Genomic DNA, 27,586 nt, shown 5'->3' with positions numbered 1-27,586 from the left:
CTTTAGCAGGATCATCAATCGAAAGGGCTTGCAAGGTGTCAGTAATGAGAGCTGGAAACTCATCGCGGTGGAAAATCCGAACCGCATGGGGATCATCCAGATCCAGTGGCATACAGGAACCCTCCTCTGGATCATCCGTCCCTGAGGGCCTGCTAGATCCCTCAGACTCCCCACACTCCGAAAACGGGGGTGGGGGGGGGGAAGGATATGCGCCACTTTGCAACGGGGAATTCATCCGTCTATATTTAGCGTGTTTCCAACGCTCGGGGGAGGAAAGAACATCTGTAGACATCCCCGGGGCATCACCTCCCGGGGGAAAACCAGGAAGCAACGCAGTGTCAGACACCTGCGACAGAGCTCTTTTCATCATGAAAGCCTTATGCAAAAACAGCACATATTCAGGACAGAAAATCCCACCCTGATTATCCGGCCCTGAATTAGGGAAAACGGACATAGGAGCTCCTCTTGTAGCCTCACGAAGAGGCGTCCCCCTAGCCTCAGACTCCTCCGCAACAGCGAGAGTCGAGACATGCGGAGTTTCCAAGATGGCGCCCGCAGCCAGCTCCATCAAGCGGGAAGAAACATCGCTCGGCATGCTTGGAATACTTCGAGTGTCTAAGGAGCATGTTTTACACAGCCCCGCTGCAGATCTGCGTTTACCATAATGGAAGCATCGCTTAACTCCTTCAGCAGCCATCGCCCAACAGGCCGTAAATAAATCAAGAAAATGGCGGTTTTGCACAACAACCTGATCGGAACGGCGTCCACGGGACCTCCCAGGAGGAGCTGGGCACCATTCTCACCTCAAAAGACCGAGTCAACGAGCTCCAGTCAAGCTGCAATCTCTGGAAAAAGCCTCAGAATAGCCACGCAATAAAAGCGCACATTTTTTTTTTTATGCTTTGAGGAAAGTTGGAGGCAGGCAGCAGGGAGGTACTCCGGGAGGCGGGGGGAATGGGTAAGGCAGGGAAAGGGCGAACCTTTGTGCCTTTAAAGTGGGCACCACCAGCCACAACACCCCTGGCTCTACTGGCCAAGCACAGGAGCCACCCCAGGCAGATTTCATCCAGGAGCTTGATCAAGCAACGTCCTCACCTGCTGGGAGATAGAGAAATTCTGAAGGAGTTGGGGCTAGCCGTCCTAGAGGCACTATGGTTTTTCAGTATTTTCTCTATCTCCACCTGCTGGTAGGCGGATACAACCCATCAGTTAATGGATTCATCTGCTGCTGATGACAAGGAAAAATTGTTTTAAAAATTTTTTTAGGGTGGGAGGGGGTTGGTGACCACTGGGGGAGTACGGGGAGGTCATCCCCGATTCCCTCTGGTGGTCATCTGGTGAGTTGGGGCACCTTTTCTAGGCTTGGTTGTGAAAAACATTGGACCAATATACCACTACATTCCACAAAACACGATGTCCCCTGGCCTGTTCTCAATCTAACCTTCTTAGTCAGTCCCATGGGGTTCTGGCTGCTGCGGTCCGTCTTTCTGACCTCCACCACCCCTTTTCAAATTGGCTCCATACTGCAGCGCTTCTGAGCTCTAAAAAGAAAACAAAATAAAGCTACCTGCCTGCCGGTACAGAGCTACAATACTGACTGCGAGGCTCTGCAGGATCCTCCCCCCACTGAAGCAAGTGTGTCGCAAGGGCAGGGTTCCGGTAAGCCTCGCTGTCAGTGTTGTAAGCACAGGGCTCTGTACCAGCACTGCAGCGTTTGCAGTGGCGGCCACTAGACCACCAGGGCAGCTGACGGCTGTAGTGTGCGATGGCGGCAGTGGCGAGCAAGGGCAACCAGGCAGAGCCTCCAGGCCCCCTGGAGTCTCTGGGCCCTCGGGCACTGCCCGAATGGTCAGTCCACCCCTGTTTGATACTGATTCAAGGTAAAGAAAAGGCCCAAATGGCTTTACAGGAGCTAACGGCAGAATAGTGTTGAACAAAAGTATGAAAGATTTGTTGAATAAAAGTATGAAAAATGCGGAGTGGAAGGCTCCATGATTACAACAAGCTGTTTTAACACTAACCCTCCTGAGGCATGAAAAGAATGTGGCAACACATTAGCCAAAGGCAGGCTCCAGAAAGTCTGTGGGCTAAAAGGTAGGGGGGTAATAGAAAGCAGATGTTCTGCACATGATTAACAGTTTGTGGTATTCAGAGACTTGCACAGGAATGTTGTATGAGAGAATTAGTCAGAGGCCCGGTATAAAACTAGAGGGGAACAAAGAGGTAGTAAGCATTTTGAATTTTTCTTTGTCTGTGTATAGCATTTTGATTTGCCTTAAGCTTGCTGTAAATTGCTTGTGTGTGTAGATATGCTTTGAGTATAGAAATGCTTCCTGACTACCCCTATTGATGGTAATCAGCTTGTACACTAAACAAATGAGTAAACTGTTTATATTAAATATGAAATTCGTCTGGCCTTCTCTACAAAAGTGGCGGCATCCTTTTATACAAAAGTGGCGAGCCAGCCAGGAGTAGGCCGCATACGGAAAAGAGAAGGCGAGACGAAGGACAAATTAAGTGTGTGTTGTTAATGAAGTTTTTTACAGGATTCTGAGAGAGAGCAAGCGTTGTTTAAAGCCTGATTTCTGTGTACCACTGAAGTGGGATTGATCAAACTACTGAACTGGACATACAGGCTACGACTCCTGAGCTTGCTAAAGAGAAATAAGAAGACGCGTAAGTAAGCTTACATTGTGGACATTAGTAGTATATTTGTTTAGCTTTGTAGTTTTCTTTTTTGTATATTTTCTTTGTTTAAGTGCATTAGTATATTTTTGTAGGTTGTGGCTCTATAGGAGAAATTGTAATAGTCAGAATAAAATGAAAGGGAAAGGGGCAGATAAGAAAGAAAAGCCTCCTGTATATGCTATGTATTTAGATTTAGATAGTTCAAAAAAATGCTCCCCTTTGCAGCATGTCATAGAATTATTCCCATTAGAAAAAAAACAGATTGAAAAGATACATGAGAAATGGATCAAATATGATGCAAAAGATTCTGTTTTGAGCTGGTCTCAGGATGGATCGTTTGATCGTCCAAAATTATTATCTCTCCTGAGCTATTTACAAGAAAATAAAAATAAAACTAGGCAGAAGAAAAGCTTAGAAAAGCATCTTACAATTTGGAATTTATTTTCTTTAGCAGCAGATCTGTTTCATGCTGATGTAGATAGGATACAAAAAGAGGCAGAAAGAAATAATCCCCCGTCGTATGAATCTAGCAGGGACACGTTGTGCCCCATAAGGGCGACTGATAAAATGAAGGAATCAAAGTCAAAGCGCCCTGTGCCATGCGCTGGGTATTCGGCTCTTGATGACCCCCCCAGTGATTCAGAAAGTGAAAAGGGAGGGGATAATGAGGACAGTGATGTGGGGACTAGGGAACAGAAAAAGGAAAAAAAACGGGTGAGACAGAAAGAAAAAGGAAAATATAGTGCAGAATCAGGCACTTACCCTGATTTGAAAACCCTAATTACATCAGAACAATATGACCTGGCAACTCAATTTGAAATTGAGGGACGACTGCGGATGTACTCTGAGCCTCCCATGACCATGTCAACCCCAACTCATAAGCGAACAAAAACTATGCCAACATCTTTAACCCCAGGGCCCCCCAGGCCAATTTTTCGAGGCACGCATGTGGCTGCAGAGCTTATGAGACTGAATAATACTAGATATGGTGAGGAATGGTGGGGGGCTACTAGACACTTGTTAGATGTAAAACGGCTCCCTTTGCCGTGCGATGAAAATGGTCCTAGTACACATGAGGACATTCAGGAATTATTAGAGGTTGTCAACAAAAATTGCCCGGGTATAGGGACTGGAACATTTGTAAAAGAGGGATTGGAATTCTGGGATAATTGGTTCCACCAAATAAAACGTGATTTGGAAGAGGAAGGTAAACAGGAGATTTGCGGCGCTTTAGATAGTAGTGCTTTACACATGCCAGTTATGACGCGCTTAGACGCAGCTGGCAATCGAATACAACATTACAAACCATACACCCCTGTAGATGTGACAACTTTAGTTGCAAAAATTCCCAGTATAGTGAAAGGAGCTCGTATGTGGTTAGATGGGATAGAACAGGCAACTGCAGGGACTCAATTGACTATTGGAGATTTTAAAGCTTTATGTGCAGCATCAGGTATTAGTATTTCTCAACTAGCAGTGCAGTGTGGATATCGGCGTCTGCCGTCACATACTGCAGATGGGGATGTATATGTAGGGAATATTAAGGCTGCTCTTTCTGCAGCTCTGCATGTGATGTATCCAACCCCGATTGATTTTTCAGCCATAACGGCAAATAAATGGGACCCTAAAACTGATTTTTCGGCACATTTGACAAAATGTATAAATTTGTATAAGGCTCAAACAGGGCAAGATGCAGATGTGGATCATAATGTAGCAGTATTTTTACACCTATTTATGTCCACACTGCCTGATAATATGCGTAAAAATTTAGACGCTGTCATTGCCCTGTCCTCAAAGCCATGGCCAGAAATAAGAGAGACATTGATGCATTTTAGTAATGTGCATCGTAAACTGATAGAGACCCCACAGAAAGAACAGGCAAAATTAACCTCTAAGTTAATGACTATGCAGTTAAAGGATTTGGAAAGCAAGGAACAGGATAGAAATAAAAAACAGGAAACAATGGTGATGCCCTCTGCCTCACCTCCACAGGTCATTTACTATGTACAACCGGGATATAGCCGGCCGTACCAACCAAGGGGACGAGGCATGGTTAGAGGCAGGGGTAGAGGTCGAGGGATGCAAGGATCAGGTCTATCACCTAATAGAAGGGCACATGTACAATGTTGGGGATGTCAGCAATTTGGTCACTATGCCTCAGAATGTTATCAGAATGCAGGAATGCCCCAAGTACAAATGCAGACGCAGCAAGGATTAATGCCACAAGTAGTAGGGATACCTGCGAATGCCCCGCAGACTGCAATACAGCAGCCAGCGACGCAATCACAGGGACCAGGAGCGGCAGTACAGAGACAGGGTACTGTAAATGCCTTTCCAACTTGGCAGAATACTCCAGACCAATGCTATTGACTGGAAGCAGACCAGTGTCAGGAAGAGGGAATGATTTTCAGATTAGACACAAGGGAACCCTTTATTACATTGACAATTGGCAAATATGGAACTCCTGTGAGATTTTTGATAGATACAGGGGCGAGTACCTCTGTGTTATGTGCAAAACCGCAGGGAGTTAAGCTTTCAAATCAGTATAGAACAACAGTGGGATTTACGGGGATAGAACAAAGAAAAAGGCTAACGGAACCGACTCTGGTGCGCTTGGAATGCCAACCGCACGGTTCAAGGGAGGCTGTGGTACCCTTTTTAGTGGCACCTGATTGCCCAGTAAATTTGTGTGGTAGAGACTTATTGTCTCAATTAGGATTGTGTTTAGATTTTGGAAATAAAGAAATACCAAGTTTGCTCACTATGGTCCAACAGTTGAATAATGAAAATAAAGTAAGGGTTATGGAAGAATTACCACAACATATTTGGAGTACAAGTGATTCACCATATGGACTAGCCATAAATGCAAAACCCCATAAGATAGAATTAATAGAAGGGGCAAAGGGGCCGAAGCAAGACCCTTACCCCATACGACCTAAATTAGTATCCAAAACCCTGGAACACATTGGTAAATTATTGAAATGTGGTATTATTGAACCTTCAGTATCCCCGTATAATACCCCATTGTTTCCTGTCCCGAAAGGGGAAAACAATGTAAGAATAGTACATGATTTAAGAGAGCTAAATGAGGTTACAAGAAATCAATTTCCGATTTGTGCAAATCCTGCTACTCTTTTGCATACCCAGAATATATATATGCATATAACACTGTTATTGACTTGTCTAATGCATTCTTTTCAATACCTCTTCATCCAGAGTCTAGGGATTTGACGTCATTTATAGTACAGAGTGAGGCATACAGGTGGACTAGGATGCCTCAAGGCTTTACTGATAGTCCATCGGTATTCTCAAAACAACTAATGATGGATTTAAAGGATTTCAGGAGTCAATTGCCTGACACGGTGTCATTGTTTGTCTATGTAGATGATATTCTACTGTCTGCTGAGACTGAAGCAGAATGCCTAGATTGGACTACAAAATTATTTTTGTTATTAGGAGAGTTAGGATATAAATGTAATAAGGAAAAATGTGTTATAGCTCAGTCTACTGTCACCTTTTTAAGACAAAATGTTTCAGCAGAACATAAGGTCATTATACCGGAAGTTATATCTATTTTAAATGAAACCCCGGTACCGCAAACAGTTACCCAGTTACGTGCTGTTTTGGGAATGTTAAATTACTGCAGACAATGGATACCAAATTATACACAAAAAGTAATGAGACTTTATAAACATTTGAAACTGCCCGCAGCCACACCAAAGAATACACTAATTGTATTGGAAGAACAGGATAAGATGGTATTGGCTAAGATTGTGAGGGATTTATTATCTCCAGGACCCTTAGCAGTAATAGATATCCAATCACCTGTGCATTTGTGGGTAAAAGACATGGGAAACAGTTGGGCAGCTATGATTAATCAAAACAATGAAGTAAATGCACCAGTAGCTTTTTTGTCAGGCTCTTTTAATCATGTGGAAAAGGGAATGAAAGAAATACCAAAGTTACTGACAGCTATAGTGGCTGCAGTAGGTAAATGGAGAGCACAAATGCCTTTTGTTCCTATTGTAATACATACCAACCACACGATTAAAACGCTGTTGAGCCCTAGCCAGACGGCATTGACAGCCACTAGATTTGGAAAATATCAAGCAGTACTTTTAGGACAAGATATAAGAATAATACCATTAACTAAAGAACAGAGAAATAAGATAGATCTGCTTTTTCCTGTCGATCAAAAGGGTGAGATCGATACTATAGAAATCTCTACATTTCACTGTCTTACTTTTGAACCCTTATCTGATGGATTAATATGGTTTACAGATGGAGCTTGTGAAAGGACTGTTGCAGGCTTTGCCTGCGTGCAGGTAGATGAGAATCTAAGAAAGATAATGCAAGTACAATATAAAACCCCTCCTGATCATACTGCACAGCATGCTGAACTTTTAGCCGTTATTACAGCCTTACAACACACTGATATGACTCAAAATGTCACTATATATACTGATAGTGGTTACGTTGCAAGTTCACTACAGTATCATATATTAAAATGGCAGCGTAGGGGGATGATAACCAGTGCGGGTAAACATTTACAACATTACACATATTGGAAATTGCTGTTTGAAATTTTGGCAAGAAGGGAACGTGAAGGTAGAAAAACTGCAGTTGTGTGGACCCCGGCCCACACTGAAAAGCCAACCTTTGAAGCACTAGGTAATGCAATGGCTGATGCAGCAGCAACGGAGGTGGTTAAGCAAAGTGAAAAGATTTTGTATAATACTAGACAGACACAGGAAGGGCCACTTACGAATGTAGATAAGATTGAAATGTGGCAGCCAGAGGGACAGGAAAGTGAAAAATGGTTGAAGAGAGGATGTATAAAATTGGGAAGTGAATGGTTTAATGCAGAAGAAGGATTACCTTGCATGCCAATGAGCCAGGCGATTAAGGTATTGGCTGAGTGGCATGCAACCATGCATTGGAATAAGGAAACAATGAGGCAACAATTTGAGCAAAGATTTTGGACTTTAAAAATTGATAACCTGATTCAACAGGTTGTGCAAAATTGCATGGTATGCAATATTAACATACCTAAACGAGGTCCTAAAATATCACCTGGGACACTTCCAATACCAGAAGGCCCAGCAAAAGAATGGTATATCGATTTCACCGATATGATTGTTCCAGTGCAGGGAAAAAGATATTTGTTAGTTTGGGTGGATGCTTTTTCAAGGTGGATAGAAGCATTTCCATGTAAAAGGGAGACAGCACATGAGGTGGTACAATGCCTGATAACTCATATTATGCCAAGGCATGGATGTCCATCTAGAATAATTTCTGATAACGGGACACATTTTAATAACAGTGTTTTGAAAGAAATGGAAACGATTATGGGTTTAACACACAGAAAAGTATCAGTGTATCGCCCCACCTCCAATGGTTTGGTGGAGCGCTACAATGGTATTTTAAAAACTAAATTGAGAGTATTACTGAAGGCTTTAAACAAGGAAACAGCAGGTAAACCATATACCTGGCTTGATTTGTTACCATTAGCTTTGATGGTTATAAGGGCCCAACCTAATGGGCGTACTAAATTGACCCCATTCCAAATTCAGACAGGACGTCATTTCTTCCCGATGCAGACAGCAAGTACTGATAGCACAGCTCAGTACTGGCAAAAGCTACAACCTATGTTGAACCTGACAAGTGATATGATCCGAACAAATGTAGCATCACAGGCAGGGACTACTAATGATGTTTGTGCTTTTAAAGTAGGTGATCTAGTACTACGAAAGAACTTTACACATAAAACATGGAAGGATCCTGTGTATGTAGGACCTTTTGCTATCACGGCCCTTACTCAGACTGCTGCCCGTCTGGAAGGTCATACTTCTTGGATACATTTAGCAGATATTCGACGAATTAATAATATTGAAATGGACAAAGAATAAACAAACATCATGTCCCTAAACATGATGGTATTGGACTGTTGTTGTTTGTTAATGGACAATGAACACATATGAGAATAGACTTGTTACAGTGGCCAAGATGTTGAATTTGACTGATTGTATCATATGTGCCCACTGATTGACATCATCCTTGTCCTTGCCAGCTATGATGTATGGGACTACAATGATAAAATTGAGTGGGCACCATGACTGTGATCCCAATAATACCTATGTAAGGGATGATGAAAACCTTCATTGGACAAATGAGACTATTTATATTGCTTATGGACAAGTGCCCACAGACATCATGTTGGTGTCTGATTAATAGTATGACAACTGAACACATTCCCCCGATAAAGTGCACTTACATGCAGAATGTTGTAACAACTGATTCAATGAATGTTATGCTTTTAATTTGTGTAATTTTTAATGCCACATTAACTAATGCAATTGGGCATTATCCTTATAATTGTTCTTATATGAAACATAAGAATGACAGTGTACTTCCCTTTGATGAAACTCACTGTCTGTATTCAAAAGAAATATAAATTTTGTACCCTAGTACAATTGAATCTGTTTAATGCAACATGTATTAGCATGTTTGCAAAGATGTGCCAGGATGCTTTTAAAATAACAATGATAACTGAAATCAAGAATAAATAGAACTTTAATATGTCAGCCAAAAATATTGAAAAAGCGTGCAGAAACTGAATGCCACAAACAAAGGGGGGAGGAAATTTAGAAGGGAGGTAAGGATACAGACTGGAGCTAAAACAGATGTTTGAGTCCTGGAATACCAGGCCTCAAAAGGGAGGATTTGTTGAACAAAAGTATGAAAGATTTGTTGAATAAAAGTATGAAAAATGCGGAGTGGAAGGCTCCATGATTACAACAAGCTGTTTTAACACTAATCCTCCTGAGGCATGAAAAGAATGTGGCAACACATTAGCCAAAGGCAGGCTCCAGAAAGTCTGTGGGCTAAAAGGTAGGGGGGTAATAGAAAGCAGATGTTCTGCACATGATTAACAGTTTGTGGTATTCAGAGACTTGCACAGGAATGTTGTATGAGAGAATTAGTCAGAGGCCCGGTATAAAACTAGAGGGGAACAAAGAGGTAGTAAGCATTTTGAATTTTTCTTTGTCTGTGTATAGCATTTTGATTTGCCTTAAGCTTGCTGTAAATTGCTTGTGTGTGTACATAAGTACATAAGTACATAAGTAGTGCCATACTGGGAAAGACCAAAGGTCCATCTAGCCCAGCATCCTGTCACCGACAGTGGCCAATCCAGGTCAAGGGCACCTGGCACGCTCCCCAAACGTAAAAACATTCCAGACAAGTTATACCTAAAAATGCGGAATTTTTCCAAGTCCATTTAATAGCGGTCTATGGACTTGTCCTTTAGGAATCTATCTAACCCCTTTTTAAACTCCGTCAAGCTAACCGCCCGTACCACGTTCTCCGGCAACGAATTCCAGAGTCTAATTACACGTTGGGTGAAGAAAAATTTTCTCCGATTCGTTTTAAATTTACCACACTGTAGCTTCAACTCATGCCCTCTAGTCCTAGTATTTTTGGATAGCGTGAACAGTCGCTTCACATCCACCCGAGTATAGAAATGCTTCCTGACTACCCCTATTGATGGTAATCAGCTTGTACACTAAACAAATGAGTAAACTGTTTATATTAAATATGAAATTCGTCTGGCCTTCTCTACAAAAGTGGCGGCATCCTTTTATACAATAGGGAAGCTTATTGGGATTCAGAGTTAACCTCACTAAGACAGAGATTTTGAACATACCCCTTTTCAAAGGGCAGGGGACTAATCTTAGGAAATGTTTTTCCTTTCGATGGGTTTCTGGCTCTATTAAATATTTGGCTATCAACCTAGGGGCAGACTGGTAGACACTCTTCAGTTGGAACCAAGATTTAGAGAGGTGGGATAGGAAGGATGGAGACAGCGAGAATGATGGTTCTCCCTAAATTTTTATATTTATTCCAAGTTCTCCCTGTTGAACTACCTCCTTTAATATTTCAATGTTGGCACAAAAAGATATTTTGTTTTATTTGGGGAAGGAAGAGATCCAGAGTGGCATGGGAGGCTATCTCAGGGGAATGGGGGGATGGGAATACCCAAGCTAGAAAAATATTACCAAGAGTGGAAGGTACCCCATGCAAACAATGGGTCCTAGCAAAACAAGGGGCTAGTACTTTTCAGTTGGAATTTCTCTCCTGGGCAGCTAGCATGCTCAAAGACATTAAGAGGTCCAAAACCCATTTATGAGGATCACTACGGGCCTAAGGATCAAGACACGTCCCCATTTATTGGAGGATATGACAAGGGCTTATTTTCAACCTCTGGGACGTACAAACTTTGTACCTGGGTGTGGCAATAGCTTGTTTCAAAGACTGGAAAGACACAGTCTTCTCTATTTTGGTCAATTTATAGAAGATGCCCAAATTCTACATTTTGGAACGTTACAAGATTGCTACTAACTGGAAGCTAGAGATGCATTCACTTACCTTCAAGACAAACATTTCATTCAGGTAGAACAACTAGTACCTAAGTTGGCTTTTGAAACTTTAGTGGGTGGACAAGTTGGTTGGGGTTATATATATATTATGTTTATGGGCGCCCCAACACCTTAGATAAATGGAAGGCTGCCTACAGGGGGGTATGAGAGATGGATTTAAATAGAGAGTTTTCTGAGGACGAATGGAAAAATATATCATTGCAATCTCATAAATTGTCATATGCACCTCAGATTATTGAGAACGGTCTTAAGGTACTGGTGAGATGACACTACAGGTCATTATGAGGAAAGAGAATGTACATAAGTAATGCCATACTGGGAAAAGACCAAGGGTCCATCGAGCCCAGCATCCTGTCCACGACAGCGGCCAATCCAGGCCAAGGGCACCTGGCAAGCTTCCCAAATGTACAAACATTCTATACATGTTATTCCTGGAATTGTGGATTTTTCCAAGTCCGTTTAGTAGTGGTTTATGGACTTGTCCTTTAGGAAACCGTCCAACCCCTTTTTAAACTCTGCTAAGCTAACCGTCTTCACCACTTTCTCCGGCAACGAATTCCAGAGTTTAATTACACGTTGGGTGAAGAAAAATTATGGTTTATGTTGAGTACAGTTCCTCTCTGACCACACCCTCTCCATCGGGTGGGAATGTCCTAAGGCAGTGATTCTCAAACCTGGTCTGGGAGGCACACCAGCCAGTCAGGTTTTCAGTATATCCACAATGAATATTCATGAGATACATCTGCATGCAGTGGAGGCAGTACATGCAAATCTCTCATGACTATTCATTATGGGTATCCTAAAAACCTGACTGGCTGGGGTGCCTACAGGACCAGGTTTGGGAACAACCTGTCTTAAGGTCCAGAAATTATGGAAGGAAGTATTTGCATATGAGCAACAGTTACTCGAGACTCATACTGTGTATTGTGGAAAATGCTCTACTAAGTGGGAGACTGGAAGGGATAACGGGAGCTATGAATAAATTAATGCTGTTGGCTTTTACAGCAGCCTAACTGCTGATTGCTTCACGTTGGCATACACGGGACATGCAAACTACAGAGATGGTTAAAAAGACACTGTGTATTATATGCAAACTAGTAAAAAAGGCTCATTTCTGTTAGAAATGAAACGGGCGCTAGCAAGGTTATATTGATTAGTTGTTTTTCCTTAACCAAATAGTTCATATTAAAGTATTGTAATGAGATGTTTATTTACATTTTCAAAATGTCTTGAGTGTGTGTGAGAGTGAGACAGAGGGATTGAAAGAGTGTGTGTGTGATAGAGACTGTGTGTTTGTGTGTGTGAGAGATACAGAGAGTGTGTGTGGTGAAGTGATTTCCATGACCCTCTCCTTCCCTTGCAGTCGTTATGTCTGTGTTGCAGGCCTTGCCCCCTCGCTCCCTCTTCGGTCCTACTTGAAGACAGGGATTATTATATTTAGCGATGGTGCCCTCCCTGCTTACCTTTGTTCCGTGTTTGTGTGCGTTGGCCAGCACAGCGTTAACTGTGGATGGAGGGTGTTCATCGTGTTCGTTTGTTAGTATTTTTTTCGCGAACGCCAGCTGATTTGTAAATGAGGGAGTCTGTTCAGCGCTTCAGTGACAGCGCTGGTTTTTCTATTTTGTTGTCATCCGTGGGAATGCCAGCTGAGCTGTTTGTTTGCAGGGAGGCTTTTCAGCGCTTCAGTACCGGCAGCGGCGTTGCGGGGGGGGGGGGGGGGGGGTGTTTTCAGCGCTTCAGTGAGTGCTTCTTTTTGCCGCTTTTGTTTTGTTGTCGTCCATGGGAAGGGCAGCTGAGCAGTTTCCGCTTTTGTTTGAGTCCGTGGGAAGGCCAGCTGAGTGGTATCTGAGGAGGGAGGGTGTTCAGAGCTTCACTGCCGGCACTGGTGTTCATTCATCCAACGTTTGCGACAGTGCCTTCCCCGCCCTCGACGTCATCGCATTTGGACGCGAGGGTGGAGCTACACTGCAGGCCATTCGGTGAGTGTCAGTGCTCCGCCCTCAACGTCATAACGTTGTGACGCGAGGGTGGGACATACACTCATGGGGAAAGCGGATATCTACACCATCACGGAAGTTGGAGACTTTGCAGCTTGTGGCTTCATTAGAACGTTGGGGTTGTGAATTATGTCTGGAAGGGGCGTGGCTGAGGGCGGGTCCATGAGTGAGAGTGAGTGGTGCTCACAGCCTAGCCTACCAACAGTACAGGGCTTCAGTGTTTCCCTGCCACAGAGTGAAGAGTGAGCTTCAGAACGTTGGAGGTGAGAATTATTTATATAGATGATATAGACTGACTGCCTTAAAACATAATAAATGAAAATATTATCAAGAAATGTAGGGAAGACTTCTCCAGTTGGAAGGACATTCTGTGAGTTTTGGGGAAAGGAGTGGAAGGGGGGAGGGGGAGATAAGGGATGGAAAGGGTCTATTTTTAGTTTTTAATTACTGGAGTGGCAGTTCATTGTGTAACAAAATGCATACTTATTCTTAATTTTTTTCTGTTAATAGATGCTGTCAGTTATTTTGCTTGAAAATGCATACATTTAAAGTTACAAAAAAACCACAACAAAATGGCAGTCGAGACTGATGTGAGGCTGCGGCCTCAATTTTGGAATTGGGAATGCCATGAGCAGGAGGCTGCCCCAGGAAGTTGTGACCGCCATTTTGGAACTGGGAATGGCATCATTACGATAAACTGCATTATGTACTGTGATTTGCATTAATCTATCAGCAATATAAAATGTCCATAACTAAGTCAAACTGCACCATGTCAGTCAATCATGTTCCTCCACAACGGTACAGCCCTCCACCTCCAGTAGCCCTTTCAACAGTACAGATTTCTCAACCCCAAGACACTCTAGGTTGAAGGGTTTTGCAGACCTGATCCCACCCCTAGGATACCCACCTCTATCCGTGCCTCCTCCATCTTTACAGCTAGTTTAATCTATCTAAAGTAGGGAAATCGACAGTGGGAAGAGAAGAGGAGATGACAGCCTTTTATCCCACCAGAGCTGAATTCCTGAATGGTCCCAGCTGACTTCAGTAAAGATGTGCAGGAGGATTTTTATACTTACTTGTTACAGAAGGATGACTCTGTTCAGACATCTCTGATTCAGGAAGATCCATGAAGGGGAGATCTTCCTCTTGTTTAACACTCGTCGAGAACACAGTCATTATAACTGGAAGACCTGCGATGAGAAAACACATTTACAAGGATTCACCAAGTATCTGATAATACTAAAATAGGGGAAAATTAGGTTCTTACCTTGGTAATTTTCTTTCCTTTAGTCACAGCAGATGAATCCATTAACTGATGGGTTATGAACGCCTACCAGCAGGTGGAGATAGAGAACACTGAAAAACCATAGTGCTCTTTGGACGGCTAGCTCCATCTGCCTTCAGTATTCGAAACTTTCAAAGCAGAGTGTATCCTCAAGTAGAATAACATGAACTTTCCTCACAGCTAACGAATGCCCCAGAACAGGAGCAATAATCAAACAAAGGAGGGACGATCTCAACCTCCTGTAACAGAACAGTAAATAGAAATCCTGAAGACTGTTTTCCAACTTCTCCCAATGAGGGAACATATCTGCAGGAAAAACTGAACAAAAAAAAGTCAGACAGGGAGGGATCATAGATTAATCTGCTGTGACTAAAGGAAAGAAAATTACCAAGGTAAGAACCTAATTTTCCCTTCCTTGTCATCAGCAGATGAATCCATTAACTGATGGGATGTACAAAAGCACTCCCTAGATAGGGCAGGAGTCTGACACTCCCCGAGCAAGTACTTGCGCTCCAAACTGTGTGTCCTGCTTTGCTGCAACATCCAACCTGTAATGCCGGATGAAGGAGAGCTTAGAAGCCCAAGTAGCCGCACTACAGATTTCCTGAAGAGAGAGTGCTCCTGTTTTGGCCCACGAAGAGGAAATCGCTCTTGTGGTATGCGCTTTAAATGCACCAGGCAGAGACCGCCCTGACAGCAGATACGCAGAAAAAATTACTTCCTTGAGCCAACGGGCTATAGTGGCATTAGACGCCGGGGACCCTCTTCGAGGACCTGACAAGACAAAAAGGTGATAAGAGGTCCTGAAGTCATTTGACATTTGCAGATACTGCAACAGAACCCTGCGAACATCCAGAAAATGTAACTGCCCAAAAGATTCCGGAAACTCCTCCCTAGTAAAGGAGGGCAGATAAATGGGCTGGTTTAGGTGAAACGCTGAAACCACCTTAGGCAGGAAGGAAGGCACAGTACGCACCGTAACTCTGGACTCTGAGAATTGCAGAAAGGGGTCTAGACAGGACAGAGCCTGGAGCTCAGACACACGTCTCGCCGAAGTGATGGCCACCAAAAAGACTGTCTTTAGAGTCACATCCTTCTCTGAAGGTCGCCTCAGTGGCTCGAAGGGCGAACACTGGAGCGCCTTCAACACCAGCCCCAGGTTCCAAGCCGGACACGGCAGCTGCACTGGAGGGCGAAGCTGGAGCGCCCCTCTTAGAAACTGGGCAACGTCTGGATGATCGGCCAGAGAAAGGCCAGCGACCTTCCCTCGAAAGCATGCCAATGCTGCCACTTGCACTCGCAGGGAATTGTAGGCCAAGCCTTTTTGTAAACCATCCTGCAAAACTCCAGTATTGGCGAGACCGTAGCCCTCGTCGGTTTGATCGCCCTTAAACCACATCACACCTCAAACTGACGCCAGATCCGAGCATAAGCAACGGAAGTGGACCGCTTGCGGGCCTGCAAGAGAGTGGAGATGATTTTGTTAGAATAGCCTTTGTCTCTCAATTGTGCCCTCTCAAACGTTCCTGAAACAAGTTAATGAAACTGCACCTAAAATAAAACTATTAGAGATTGACTTACAAAAAACAGAGGAAAAGATTAAAGTTATAGATGAAAAAACTGACAAAATGGAACAAAGCATTATGAAATTGGAGACGATTCAACCTTTAATGACTAATGACTTGACAAATCTTAGAAAAAAAGATGGAAATGTTTGATAATTATACAAAAAATCATAATTTAAGATTTGTCAATTTTCCTAGAACAAAAACTGTTTCTCCTCTTGATATGTTAAAACGTTACTTGCGGGACATTTTGAATATACCAGAGCAGAATTTGCCACCTTTTACCCTGGCATATTATATCCCAGGAAAAGAATTGAATCAAATGCCTGAAACTCCATTGGATATCTCTCTTTTGCTTGAAACTTCTGACTCCGAATTAGCAACTGCTGCGACTTTGGTTGCGACAGTTACATTATTGCCTGACAAGGATTGGATCTTCCGCTTATTTTTCCGTAATAAAGATAAACCCTTTTTGGGATATAAAATATTATTATTTCCTGATGTCTCTAAGGAGACTCGTAAGCGGAGGAAACAATTGTTGCTCCTTAAGCCTGAAATACTGCACTTGGGGGGTACCTTCTTTTTAAGATACCCCTGCAAGTGCATAGTCAGACTTGAAGAGAAGAAATATGTATTTACAGAACCAACACATGCATCAGCTCTTATAGCCTCGGTGAAAAAGGATAAGCGTTAAGGAAAAGGTTAACTCTTTCTAGTAGAGATTGTGTTATCCTTATTAATTTCCTATTATTTTTTTGCTCCCCTTGAATTCCTAAATTTTGGATTTCCAATTTATGGACTTGAGTATCAAAATTTACCTGTTTGATTGTTAATTTCTGTTGATATACTTTTATTTTTATGATGCTTTTCCAATCAAGAAGTTTCTTGTATATTTCTTTTAATTGAATAAATAAAATAAATAAATAAATAAAAATAAAAAATAAAAAAAATTGTGCCCTCTCAAGAGCCATGCCGTAAGAACAAAGTGGCAGGGATCCTCCATGGTCACCGGGCCCTGCATCAAGAGACTCGGTACCAGAGGCAAAAAAAGAGGGGCCTCCACCAGCATCCGCCGGAGGTCCACGTACCACGGTCGCCTGGGCCAGTGAGAATCACCACTCCTTGATGTAGTCGAATTCGCAGGAGGACTCGTCCTATCAAGGGCCAAGGAGGGAACACATACAGGAGGCCTGGAGGCCAGGGTTGAGCCAAGGCATCCAACCCCGCCAAGCAAGGATCTCTCCGTCTGCTGAAAAAGCACGGGACTTTAGCATTTGTGCTTGATGCCATTAGATCCGCTACGGGCGTTCCCCATTTGGCACAGATCTGAAGAAACACTTCGTCTGCCAGTTCCCACTCCACTGGGTCGATTTGATGCATGCTTAGAAAATCAGCTTGCACGTTGCTCTGACCTGCAATGTGAGCTGCTGACAGAAACTGCAGATGTTGCTCTGCCCAGTGGCAAATCTGGGTGGCCTCTGCGGCCAGTGCTCTGCCTGTCGATTTATGTAGGCCATAGCTGTCATATTGTCCGACAGAACTCTGACAGCCAGCCCCTCCAGAGTCTTGTGGAAGGTCAGAAAAGCCTGGAATATCGCTCTCAGTTCCAAGCGATTGATGGACCACCCCGATTCTGCGGGTGTCCACAGGCCCTGGGCATAGCTTCCGTTGCAGTGTGCTCCCCAGCCGACGAGGCTGGCATCGGTTATCACCAGGCACCAAGAGGGAAGCGCCAGCGGCATTCCTCGCCACAGCATGCTGTCGGAGAGCCACCACTCCATACTGAGCTGGGCCGCAGGGAGCCACGTGAGTCTGCGTTGATAATCCTGGGACATTGGAGACCATCGTTGAAGCAGGGCAATCTGCAGAGGTCTCAACTGCGCTCTCGCCCATGGCACTACTTCCAAAGTGGCCGTCATCGACCCCAGCAGCTGGACAAAGTCCTAAGCTCGTGGGCCAGGCATCCTCAGGAGCAGACGGACCTGATTCTGAAGCTTGCACCGCCTTTGGTAGGGTAGAAATACAAAACCCGAGGCCGTGTCGAACAAGACCCCCAAATATTCGAGGGATTGAGAGGGGTCAGGTGACTTTTGGGTATATTGACGACCCAGCCGAGAGATTGCAGTACTGTGACCACTCTGGCTGTGGCCAGACGACTTTCGTCTGCAGAATCCGCTCTGATGAGCCAGTCGTCGAGGTACGGGCCTATCCTCGGGTAAGCGCTGGGGTTTAGGATCCCCCAGGTCTTTCACAATCTTCTCCAGCTCTTCTCCAAATAACAGGTGGCCCCGAAAGGGAAGCTTCACCAGCCTGTGCTTAGAGGCCATGTCAGCCGCCCAATGCCGTAGCCATAGAAGGCGGCGAGCCGCAACTGCCACAGACATCTGTTTAGCCGAAGCTCTAACCAGATCATAGAGGGCGTCAGCCAAAAATGACAGGGCTGACTCCATCCGCGGTGCAACCTCAACGAGGGACTCCGCACCATCCGCGGGCTGTTCCACTGCCTGTTGTAACCAAGAAAGGTAGGCCCGGGCAGCATAGGAACTGCATTTAGATGCCCTTAAGACGAGGCCCGACATTTCAAATGACGGTTTCAACGCGGATTCAAGCCGCCGGTCCTGTATATCTTTCAGGGCAACCCCTCCCTCTACGGGGAGGGTGGTCCTCTTGGTCACCGCCGTGACCACAGCGTCCACTTTAGGAATCCCCAAAGGGGCCAAGTGCTCCTCACTTAGAGGGTAAAGCTGACCCATAGCCCTGGCCACTTTCAAAGGCCCTTGGTGTTCAGACCATTGAGCTGAAATAAGCTCTTGGATGGAGTCATAAAAAGGAAAGGCTCGAGCAGGCTTCTTAGTACTCGCCATCCTCGAATTAGCAGAGGAGGCCTCGCTCTTGGCAGGATCATCAATCGAGAGGGCCTGCAAGGCATCCGAAATGAGCGCTGGCAGCTCATCACGGTGGAAAATCCTCACCGCATTGGGATCATCCAGATCTAGTGGCAAACCAGCACTTTCCTCTGGCACTTCAGACCAAGAGGCCCTGCCAGAACCCTCAGAATCCACAATGCTCGACCACGGGGGGGGGAGGAGGGAAGTGCGCCACTCTCCGACGGGGAATTTACCTATGTTTTGCATCCATCCAACGCTCAGAGGAATCAGCCAGCCCCGGGCCATCAACACCCGGGGAGAAACCAGGTAGCAGCGCAGTGTCAGGCACGTGCGGCAGAGCTCTTTTCAGTATGAAAGCTTTATGGATTAAAAGCATAAACTCCGGGGAGAAACACTCACCCTGACCCTCCGTCTCCGAATCAGGAGAAACGGGAACAGGAGCTCCTCTGGTAGCCTCTAACCGAGGCGTCCCTCTGCACTCAGACTCCTCTGCAACAGCGAGGGTTGAGGCACTTGGCGCTTCCAAAATGGCGCCCGCTGCCTGATCCATTGAGCGGGAAGAATCATTGCTCGCCATGCTCATACCAGCTCCAGCGCCTAAAGTGCACGTCTTACAGAGCCCCGCTGCTGATCTACGTTAACCACAACGGGAGCAGCGTTTAACCGCTTCAGCAGCCATCGTCCGACCGGACGGAATTATATAAGTAAAACGGCGGCTTCGCACCAAAACTTACCCCGATCAGAACAGCGTACGCGGGACCTCCCAGGAGTAGCTGGGCACCACTCTCACCTCAAAAGACCGAGTCAAACGAGCTCCAGTCAAGCTGCATGTGGAAAATAGCATCAGAATAGCCACGCAGAACCAATGCGTATTTTTTTTATTAAGCTGTGAGGAAAGTTGGCGGCAGGCAGCAACAGAGGTACTCTGATAGGCAGGGGGGACGGGTAAGGCAGGGAAAGGGCGAACCTATATGCCTTCAAAGTGGGCACCACCAGCCACAACACCCCTGCTTCAACTGACAAAAGCACAGGAGCCACCCCAGGCAGAACTTTTCCAGGAGCTGATCAAGCTACGTCCACACCTGCTGGGAGATAGAGAAATACTGAAGGCAGTTGGGGCTAACCGTCCATACAGCACTATGGTTTTTCAGTGTTCTCTATCTCCACCTGCTGGTAGGCGGACATAACCCATCATTAATGGATTCACCTGCTGCTGATGACAAGGAAGAAACTGATTTAAGTGTCCAAATGTTTTTTTTTTTAATTTGTAGAAGTCTTTATTAAAATTTGAGAGATATAACAAAGGCAGATAAGTCACAACAACCAACATCAGCAAATACAATGCAAATGTAAAACAATACAAAGTCCAAAGTACACTAGAGATTAACAGTGTAATAATCTCTCAAGGCTAAGGTAACTGCTTGCCTTATACTCCTTAGGTTTATGTTTTTTAACAAGAGTTTACAAAGTGCCTCCCCCCACACCAAAGAAAGAAAGAGAAAAAAAATTCCCCTGTATCCCACCCCCCTCTCCCCCCCCCCACCTTCTAACCACAGACTCTCAACACAAACAGTGTGACACAAAGGGTTCCCAAATCGCTTCCCACTTAGACAGTGTTTTGCTGTGAATGGCCCAGAGCCTCTCCATTTCACAAATATACCACAACTTGTTTAACCATTTTAACAAAGAAGGAACATGAGGAGACTTCAAGTGAGCGACCAGAGTAACCCTGGCTGCCGACATAGCATGGTGAACCAATAAGGACTGGGATGTAGTAAGGCCAGGAGGTTTTTTAGGAAAAAGAAAAATTCAGGTGACCACTTTATAGGCTTAGAGAGCCAGCTCTGGAGTCTATGTTGAATAGCTTTCCAGAAAGCCCGAACCTTAACACATGACCACCAGAGATGACCCATGGTACCATGGTACCTTTCTGCCCACATTCCCTCCAACACAAAGGGAATACCTTTGGAAACAAGTGATGAAGGCGCGCTGGAGTCAGGTAACACCTATATAAAACTTTTACAGCATTTTCATTAAAAGGAACAGAAATAGAGATCTTTGACAAAGCATACACCATAACATTTCAACAGCAGCAAGAAAATGTTTCACTTGGGTGTAGTCACCCAACGAAAAGAAAAGGCTTGTTGTAAAGATTGTAAAATCGGACCAGAAATACCAATAGTCATAGCTTCCGGTTTAGTCATGTTGAGCTTGAACCCCGAAACAGCAGAATAATCAGCTAAAAGTTTGATTAAGTTAGGCAAGGAGAGTAATGGTTTGCTTAAGGTAAGCAAGATATCATCAGCAAACATTGCCAACTTATATTCCTGACCACCTACCTTAATGCCCACTTAAAGAACGCATCACGTTCAAAATTTGCTCCCGAGTTCACAAAATCATTCATGGAGATGCACCAGCTTACATGTCAGACCTGATAGACTCACCTCCCAGGAATGCCAAAAGATCATCCCGCACATTCCTTAATCTGCACTTCCCTAACTGCAGAGGTCTAAAATACAAACTAATGCACGCGTCAAACTTTACTTACTTAAGTACACAGTTATGGAATGCACTGCCACGCAACTTAAAAACGATTCACAAACTAACGAACTTCCGTAAACTACTGAAGACCCATCTCTTTAACAAGGCTTACCACAAAGATCAACCAATGTGAATATACATAACTCCTCCACACATAGTTAGAACTGCCTTATAATATCTGCTTGTTATACTACTATCATGACTTTTCATTATCATATTGCCAAAGTTTCTTCTGTAACACTAAATGTCTATTTTTATTATATTTCCACTACTCATAACGTATTGTAAGCCACATTGAGCCTGCAAAGAGGTGGGAAAATGTGGTATACAAATGCAATAAATAAAATAAAAATAAATAAAAAAATGCCCGAGACATTAAGAACGAATTGCAATAGCCAGGGGTTCCATAACCAAGGCAAATAGCATTGGCGAGAGAGGGCATCCTAGACAAAGGAAAAGTTGCAGAATTACAACCATTAATTCGCACACAAGCGCTAGGAGAGTTATAAAGAGCTTGGGTCCAACCCTTAAAGCCCAACCCAAATCCCAATCGCTCCATAATATTAATCATGAAAGGTCAATGAACCCGGTCAAATGCCTTTTCGGCATCTAATCCTAAAAGACACAACCGGGTTTTTTAACTTGTTAGCCACATGCAGCAGGTTAACCATATGGCAAACGTTATCTTTATTTGTCTTTGGGGGAATGAACCATATTTGATCAGGATGGATTAGATCAGGAAGGACTTTCGCTAGTTGAATCGCTAGGATCTTAGCTATAATTTTAACATCAGAATTAAGAATGGAAATAGGGCGATAGGAGACACAGTCCACCTTATGCTTGCCTGGCTTTGGAATCACTGCTATCCAAGCTTCCATCATAAAGGGAAGCAACACCTCCCCATCCTGAACCCCATTAAGAATCTCTACCAACAGAGGGGCAAGGTCCCCCCTAAAAGTCCTATAAAAATCATTCGGTACGCCATCCAGACCTGGGGCCTTCCTGGTGGGCAGGTCCTTAATGACTGGGAACCTCATCCACTTGGACAAGATTATCCAACAGGCACCACTGCTCATCAGTCAAGGAAGGAAGGTCTTGGGATGATAAAAAAGCCTCAATAGCGACTTGGTAAATCATAGAGTCAGCCGAGTTTAAGGACTGGTAAAAAGATTGGAAACGCTGACGAATCAAAGAAGACCTAGTCAGCACTTTATTCTTACCATCTCCAATGTGAACAATAGTACGATCAAATCTTTGCTGTCTCAACTTAAGGGCCAATAAACACCCTGGCTTATTATGACAAAAATACTGAAATTGTTGTTGTTGGCCCGGAAGAAATTGCAATTGGTCCGAGTAAATATTGTCTAATTTTAACCGGAGAGCTTGGATCTGCCTTAGAGATCGAATGAGAGGACTTATGGAGATCCTCCAAGTGGGACAATTGCGAGATGCAGTCAGCAACTTCCTTTTACCTGGCCCGAGTGCTAGCCTGTTTTAAAAAGAACCCCTTGTTACAACCTTTAAAGCATCCCAAACAATCCCCAGAGAGGGACCCAAATTCAAATTAGTATCAAGATATTCCCTCGAGTGTTCTATAGTTAGCTAAGATCTTATCCTCCTTCAGCAAAGAGGTGTTCAATGTCCACCTACTGTCCTTATCTTCCTCACAAAAGGATGAAAGCTGAACCCAGGTCGGAGTGTGGTCCGAAATGGTAATGGAGCCAATACCTGAGAGACAACCCCCCTAAATCAATAAGATTTCAAATAACAAATGATCAATACAGAAGTATGAGTCATGAGCATGGGAATAGAAAGAATAATCCCTGTCCTTTGGATGATGTAGACGCCATGCATCGCATATGGCTAAAGATCGAGCCAGACCAAACAACACTTTAGAATTTAACATCAATTTCCGACACTGCACCAGACCTATCCAACGCTGGGTCAAAAGATGCATTAAAGTCGCCTCCTAACACCAGTTTACCATAGGGATCAGATTGAACCACCCTGCCAAACCTGACAAAAAAAAACCCCGAGATTCGTTGAGCGCATAAACAGCAACCAAGGTAAAAGCTAAATTATTCAATAATACATGCAGAAGCAAAAATCTACCAGCAGGGTCACGCTTAGTTTTCAACACCTGAACCAGCAAAGAAGAATGAAGCAAGATTGCAACCTCTCCCCCCCCCCCCCCCGCTTCGACGTGTCAGCAGCAGAAGCGCAATATACATATGAGTAATGATGATGAAACAAATATTTTTCATGTTCCCTCTTTAAATGAGTCTCCTGTACAAATGCAACTTGAGGTTTATGAAACAGCAATTCCTTAAAGAACTTTTGACGCTTTTGAGGAGAGTTCAGACCCTTGACATTATATGTCAAAAACTTTAGATCCACACTCATTTAGAGTTCAACACTAAAGCTTATTAACTGTGATACAACTTGAAAACCAAGTAGCCTTGAAAAAGTTGGAAGGACCGGGAGAAAAAAAAATGACAACCTCCATGCACCCCTCCCCCCCCCCCCCCCCCCCCCCCCCCCCCCCCCCCCCCCCCCCCCCCCCCCCCCCGTTTCTGCACAACACTACACAAACAAGAGCATGGAATAATAGCTAAGCGAGATAGTACCAACCCATATCATCATGAAACAAAAGGTAACAATAAGGCACTAGACCCCGATGAAGACTGCCTAACCCACCCCCACCACCCTCCAGAGCAACCCCACACACATCACCCACCACTAGACAGGGACAAAGTCCCCTAACTAGGAAAACAGGAGAAAGAACTCCAGAACCCCACCACACCCAAAACACCACCCAAGCCACCCCTCCCCATGCATCCCCACCTCCACACAAACGCCTCAACCACCCAAATACTAACCAATTCTAACACACACACACACACACACACACACACACACACACACACAGAAAAAATCCCACTCAACCCCAAGACCCCCAATCATACCAAACCCCCTCATACAACCCTATCTCAATGACAAGCCAACGGATGTACACATCATGAACACATCGTATATAACCTTAAATATAACCATAACAGCAAGTCCCACAGAGCATCTTGAATATGACTGCAAACAGACCAAGCAATCCATTCAGGTGTCTGCCGGGGCAGTCTTGGATTTGCTGGGAACACGTTTCCATTTTTGGAGTTAAGCCCAAGTTGTGGTGGCTAGGTCTACGGGCAGAGTCTCAGTAGTCATCAAGCCCTCGGCGTACAGAATCTTCCAAACCTCAGAGAGGAATCAAATCTGGTGCAATTTCCCCCCCCCTCCCCAACGTAAAGCAGAGGGCAAAAGGAAAAGCTCAGCGGTAGGGGATCTTAGGTTTTATTAAAATGTCCAGTGCAGGTTTCATCGCACGTCAATGGGACAGCGTAAGCTGAGATAAATCTTGGTATACTTTAATTTGAGCCTCATTATAGTCAATGTGTGGAACCTGGCGGGCCCACTGCAGCACTTGTTCTTTAGTGGAAAAGGCAGTAAAACAGACAACAATGTCCCGAGGTCGGTTATCAACTATCTTTCCTAGGGCTCTGTGTGCCCTTTCAATAGCTATGTCCTCCATCCCGAGCAACTTTCCACAGAGCATCTTAACAATCGTAACATCTTCTTTGTCCCCCACCTCAGGAACCCCACGAAAATGGGGGTTATTCCTGCGGCATCGGTTTTCTAAGTCGTCCACTTTGTATTGCAGATCTTCATAATACTCAAAAAGCTTAAATAATCGTAATTCAGCCCTGCTCAGCTGCTCATCATGCTCCTCTGCACGTGCCTCCAAGTCCTCCACTCGCCCGCCCAACTCTCGCAGATCAACGCTCAGGACATCCATGCGCTCTAGAATTTCCCCTTTGGAGGATTTGATCTCCTCCCGAATCTCTGCTAAGCATTTGGTTATGTCTTTTGAAAGGTCCCGTTTAGAAGAAGCTTTACCTGCCTCGATAAGGGACATAGAGGAGTCAGAGTGCGAGGTGATGACAACACGTGGCGCCACGGGGCCTTGCCCGCTTGCCTTACCGGTTGGCGCTCGCTCCCTTCCAAGCTGTTGACATAGCTTCCATATGACCAGAAAAGTCCTCACTCAAGTCAAAAACGTTGCCCCGATGAAAAAAGTTTTCAAATCAGGGGTGGATGGTTGCTGATATTGCTTAAAGGCAGGGACGCGTCGGAGCTACAGACTCAGGCAGCCATTCAGGTCCTAAGTGTCCAAATGTTTGATGTTTTACACCATCTCCTGTGATCTAAAAATGCAAAGCCCATTAAATCCAAAACATTTACTTACTGTTGGAGTCATTTGGGTTTTCTTTTCCCTCCCACTCAGATTGTTGAGTGAAATATTTCTCATCTTCATTTTTAATCTTGAATACAACATCAGGATTAACAACTGAATAACCTGCCAATAAAAAGTAGGAAAATTACTGGAAAAGTTCCGTCTCTGATCGAGCCATGTGTGATGTGTGCATGGATGTGTGTGCATATGTGTATATACAGATATCTTGGGGTGTGTGTATTTGTCTGACAAAGCTTGGAGAGAAGAGGCAGCAGTGGCCTGACACTTGGTTAGATTATATCATAGAGTTTTCCTGGTACAGAGATTTCTCTTCATAGTCCTCCTAGGTGGAAGCATTGCAGGTGACAATCTTCTGGTTATCATTTGGAGAGGTTATATGTTGTACACTATAGTTGACTCGTGTACACCTGATATGTCATGACCTTATGCAGAAGTCTCAGAAGAAATCTTTGAGGTAAATCCTCTCTCTGGATTTCTGTTCCAAAATATTTTGTATAGGAATGGGAGAGATACTCCTGCTGGTGTTGTGTGAAGCCTCTAGTTTAAGGTCTACATTTTATCTTACAACAGAGAGCAGCATCTTTTGCAGATCCCGTAGCAGTGGAGTCTTTCACAGACTCCTATTGAATATGGGATGGCATCAGAAGCCAGGATCTAAATTTCAGGTGCCCATGGTATCTAGTTCCTGTGAATTTTACACCACTGATTCCATAATATGTTCCTCTATCATCTACCACATAAGCACATTTACTTCGTGAGATGAGGATGTCATGAATCTCCTTGATGACCTTCTTGTAAAGCTCCTTCTGCCATTCTTCCAGAATGTTCCACTCCACTTCCAAGAAATAAGCAGCAACATCCTTGAATGTGACCAAAGCCTAGAACAGCAAACAGGACACCCAACATCAAAGTGTCATTATTTTACACCTATTAACATACTTCTACATGGTTTACAACAAACACATGTAATAGTTCACATAAAAAGAAACAATAAGAGAAATAGAAAATCATTCAAAATGAAATGGGTAAGTAAAAGAAAACAGACAAGCCTTTATCTTAAAAAAAAAATTGAATAATGCTACAGAAACCACATCTTCAAAGGTAAATTGTTCCAGTTGAGTACATCATAGTGAAAACACACACTGTGTCATGGAAGTTTTATAAACCACAGCACTGCTAAGAAGAACAAAGGTTTCCAGAAGGAAGACATTTACTAGTGTTCGATACAGGTATCCAATGCAACTCCCTCAGAATGGAAGAACTAGGTATTAAATGGGAAATGCTATAATCTAGATGCTGCATACGTGAATGTCTAGAATACCAGCATTTCGGCGTGTATGTGTGCTGGTACTTGCATTATTGCTAGCAGGAAGCCTAAGTGCTCTTTTGCAAATACCCACGTACAAGGGGACTGACGCAGCGATAGAGCATGAGCAAGACATTTATGCCAGCTCTACGGTTGGTAACACTGAGGATCTAAATCTTAGCTAGGTCGACAGGTTAACCTACTATTCTATAAGAGAACTTATGCCCCTCTTTACAAAGGATCACTAGCGTTTTCAGTGCGCGCTAACTATGTAGATAACCATAGGAATATTCTGAGCATCTACACGGTTAGAGCGCGCTAAAAATGCTAGCACGCCTCTAGCGCAGCTTAGTAAACAGGACCCTAAGTCACTTAGATTCCATGATGGAGTAGGGTCCTACTGCACATCCTTGGGGCACCTAAATGGAGGCTTCCAGTTGTCGAATTGCCTCCAAATTGTCCACATCCAGAAACCAGATGTGCTGCAGTGTTCTAAACAAGTTGCAAAAGCCTAAGCACTGTATCTGGCAAACCTAAATATAGAACATTACAGTAATCAAATGAAAGTAAAA

At 44.1% G+C, this 27,586-nt stretch overlaps 1 protein-coding gene across 1 annotated transcript in view; it reads right to left on the bottom strand.

The window, feature by feature from the left end:
* Positions 1–27,586, bottom strand: part of LOC115466829 (oocyte zinc finger protein XlCOF22-like) — an 82,693-nt gene that overhangs the window by 20,324 nt on the left and 34,783 nt on the right. Inside the window, exons 3-4 of the mRNA XM_030198375.1 lie at positions 25,700–25,810; positions 14,200–14,313 (exon numbers count right to left, since the gene is read on the bottom strand). Of these exons, the coding sequence (XP_030054235.1) occupies positions 14,200–14,313; positions 25,700–25,810 (225 nt within the window). The remainder of the gene's footprint in view (positions 1–14,199; positions 14,314–25,699; positions 25,811–27,586) is intronic.

This window comes from Microcaecilia unicolor, chromosome 3 (genome assembly GCF_901765095.1).
Source record: "Microcaecilia unicolor chromosome 3, aMicUni1.1, whole genome shotgun sequence".
In the NCBI taxonomy this organism is placed as follows: Eukaryota; Metazoa; Chordata; class Amphibia; order Gymnophiona; family Siphonopidae; genus Microcaecilia; species Microcaecilia unicolor.
This window is presented reverse-complemented; position numbering and strand designations above follow the sequence as displayed.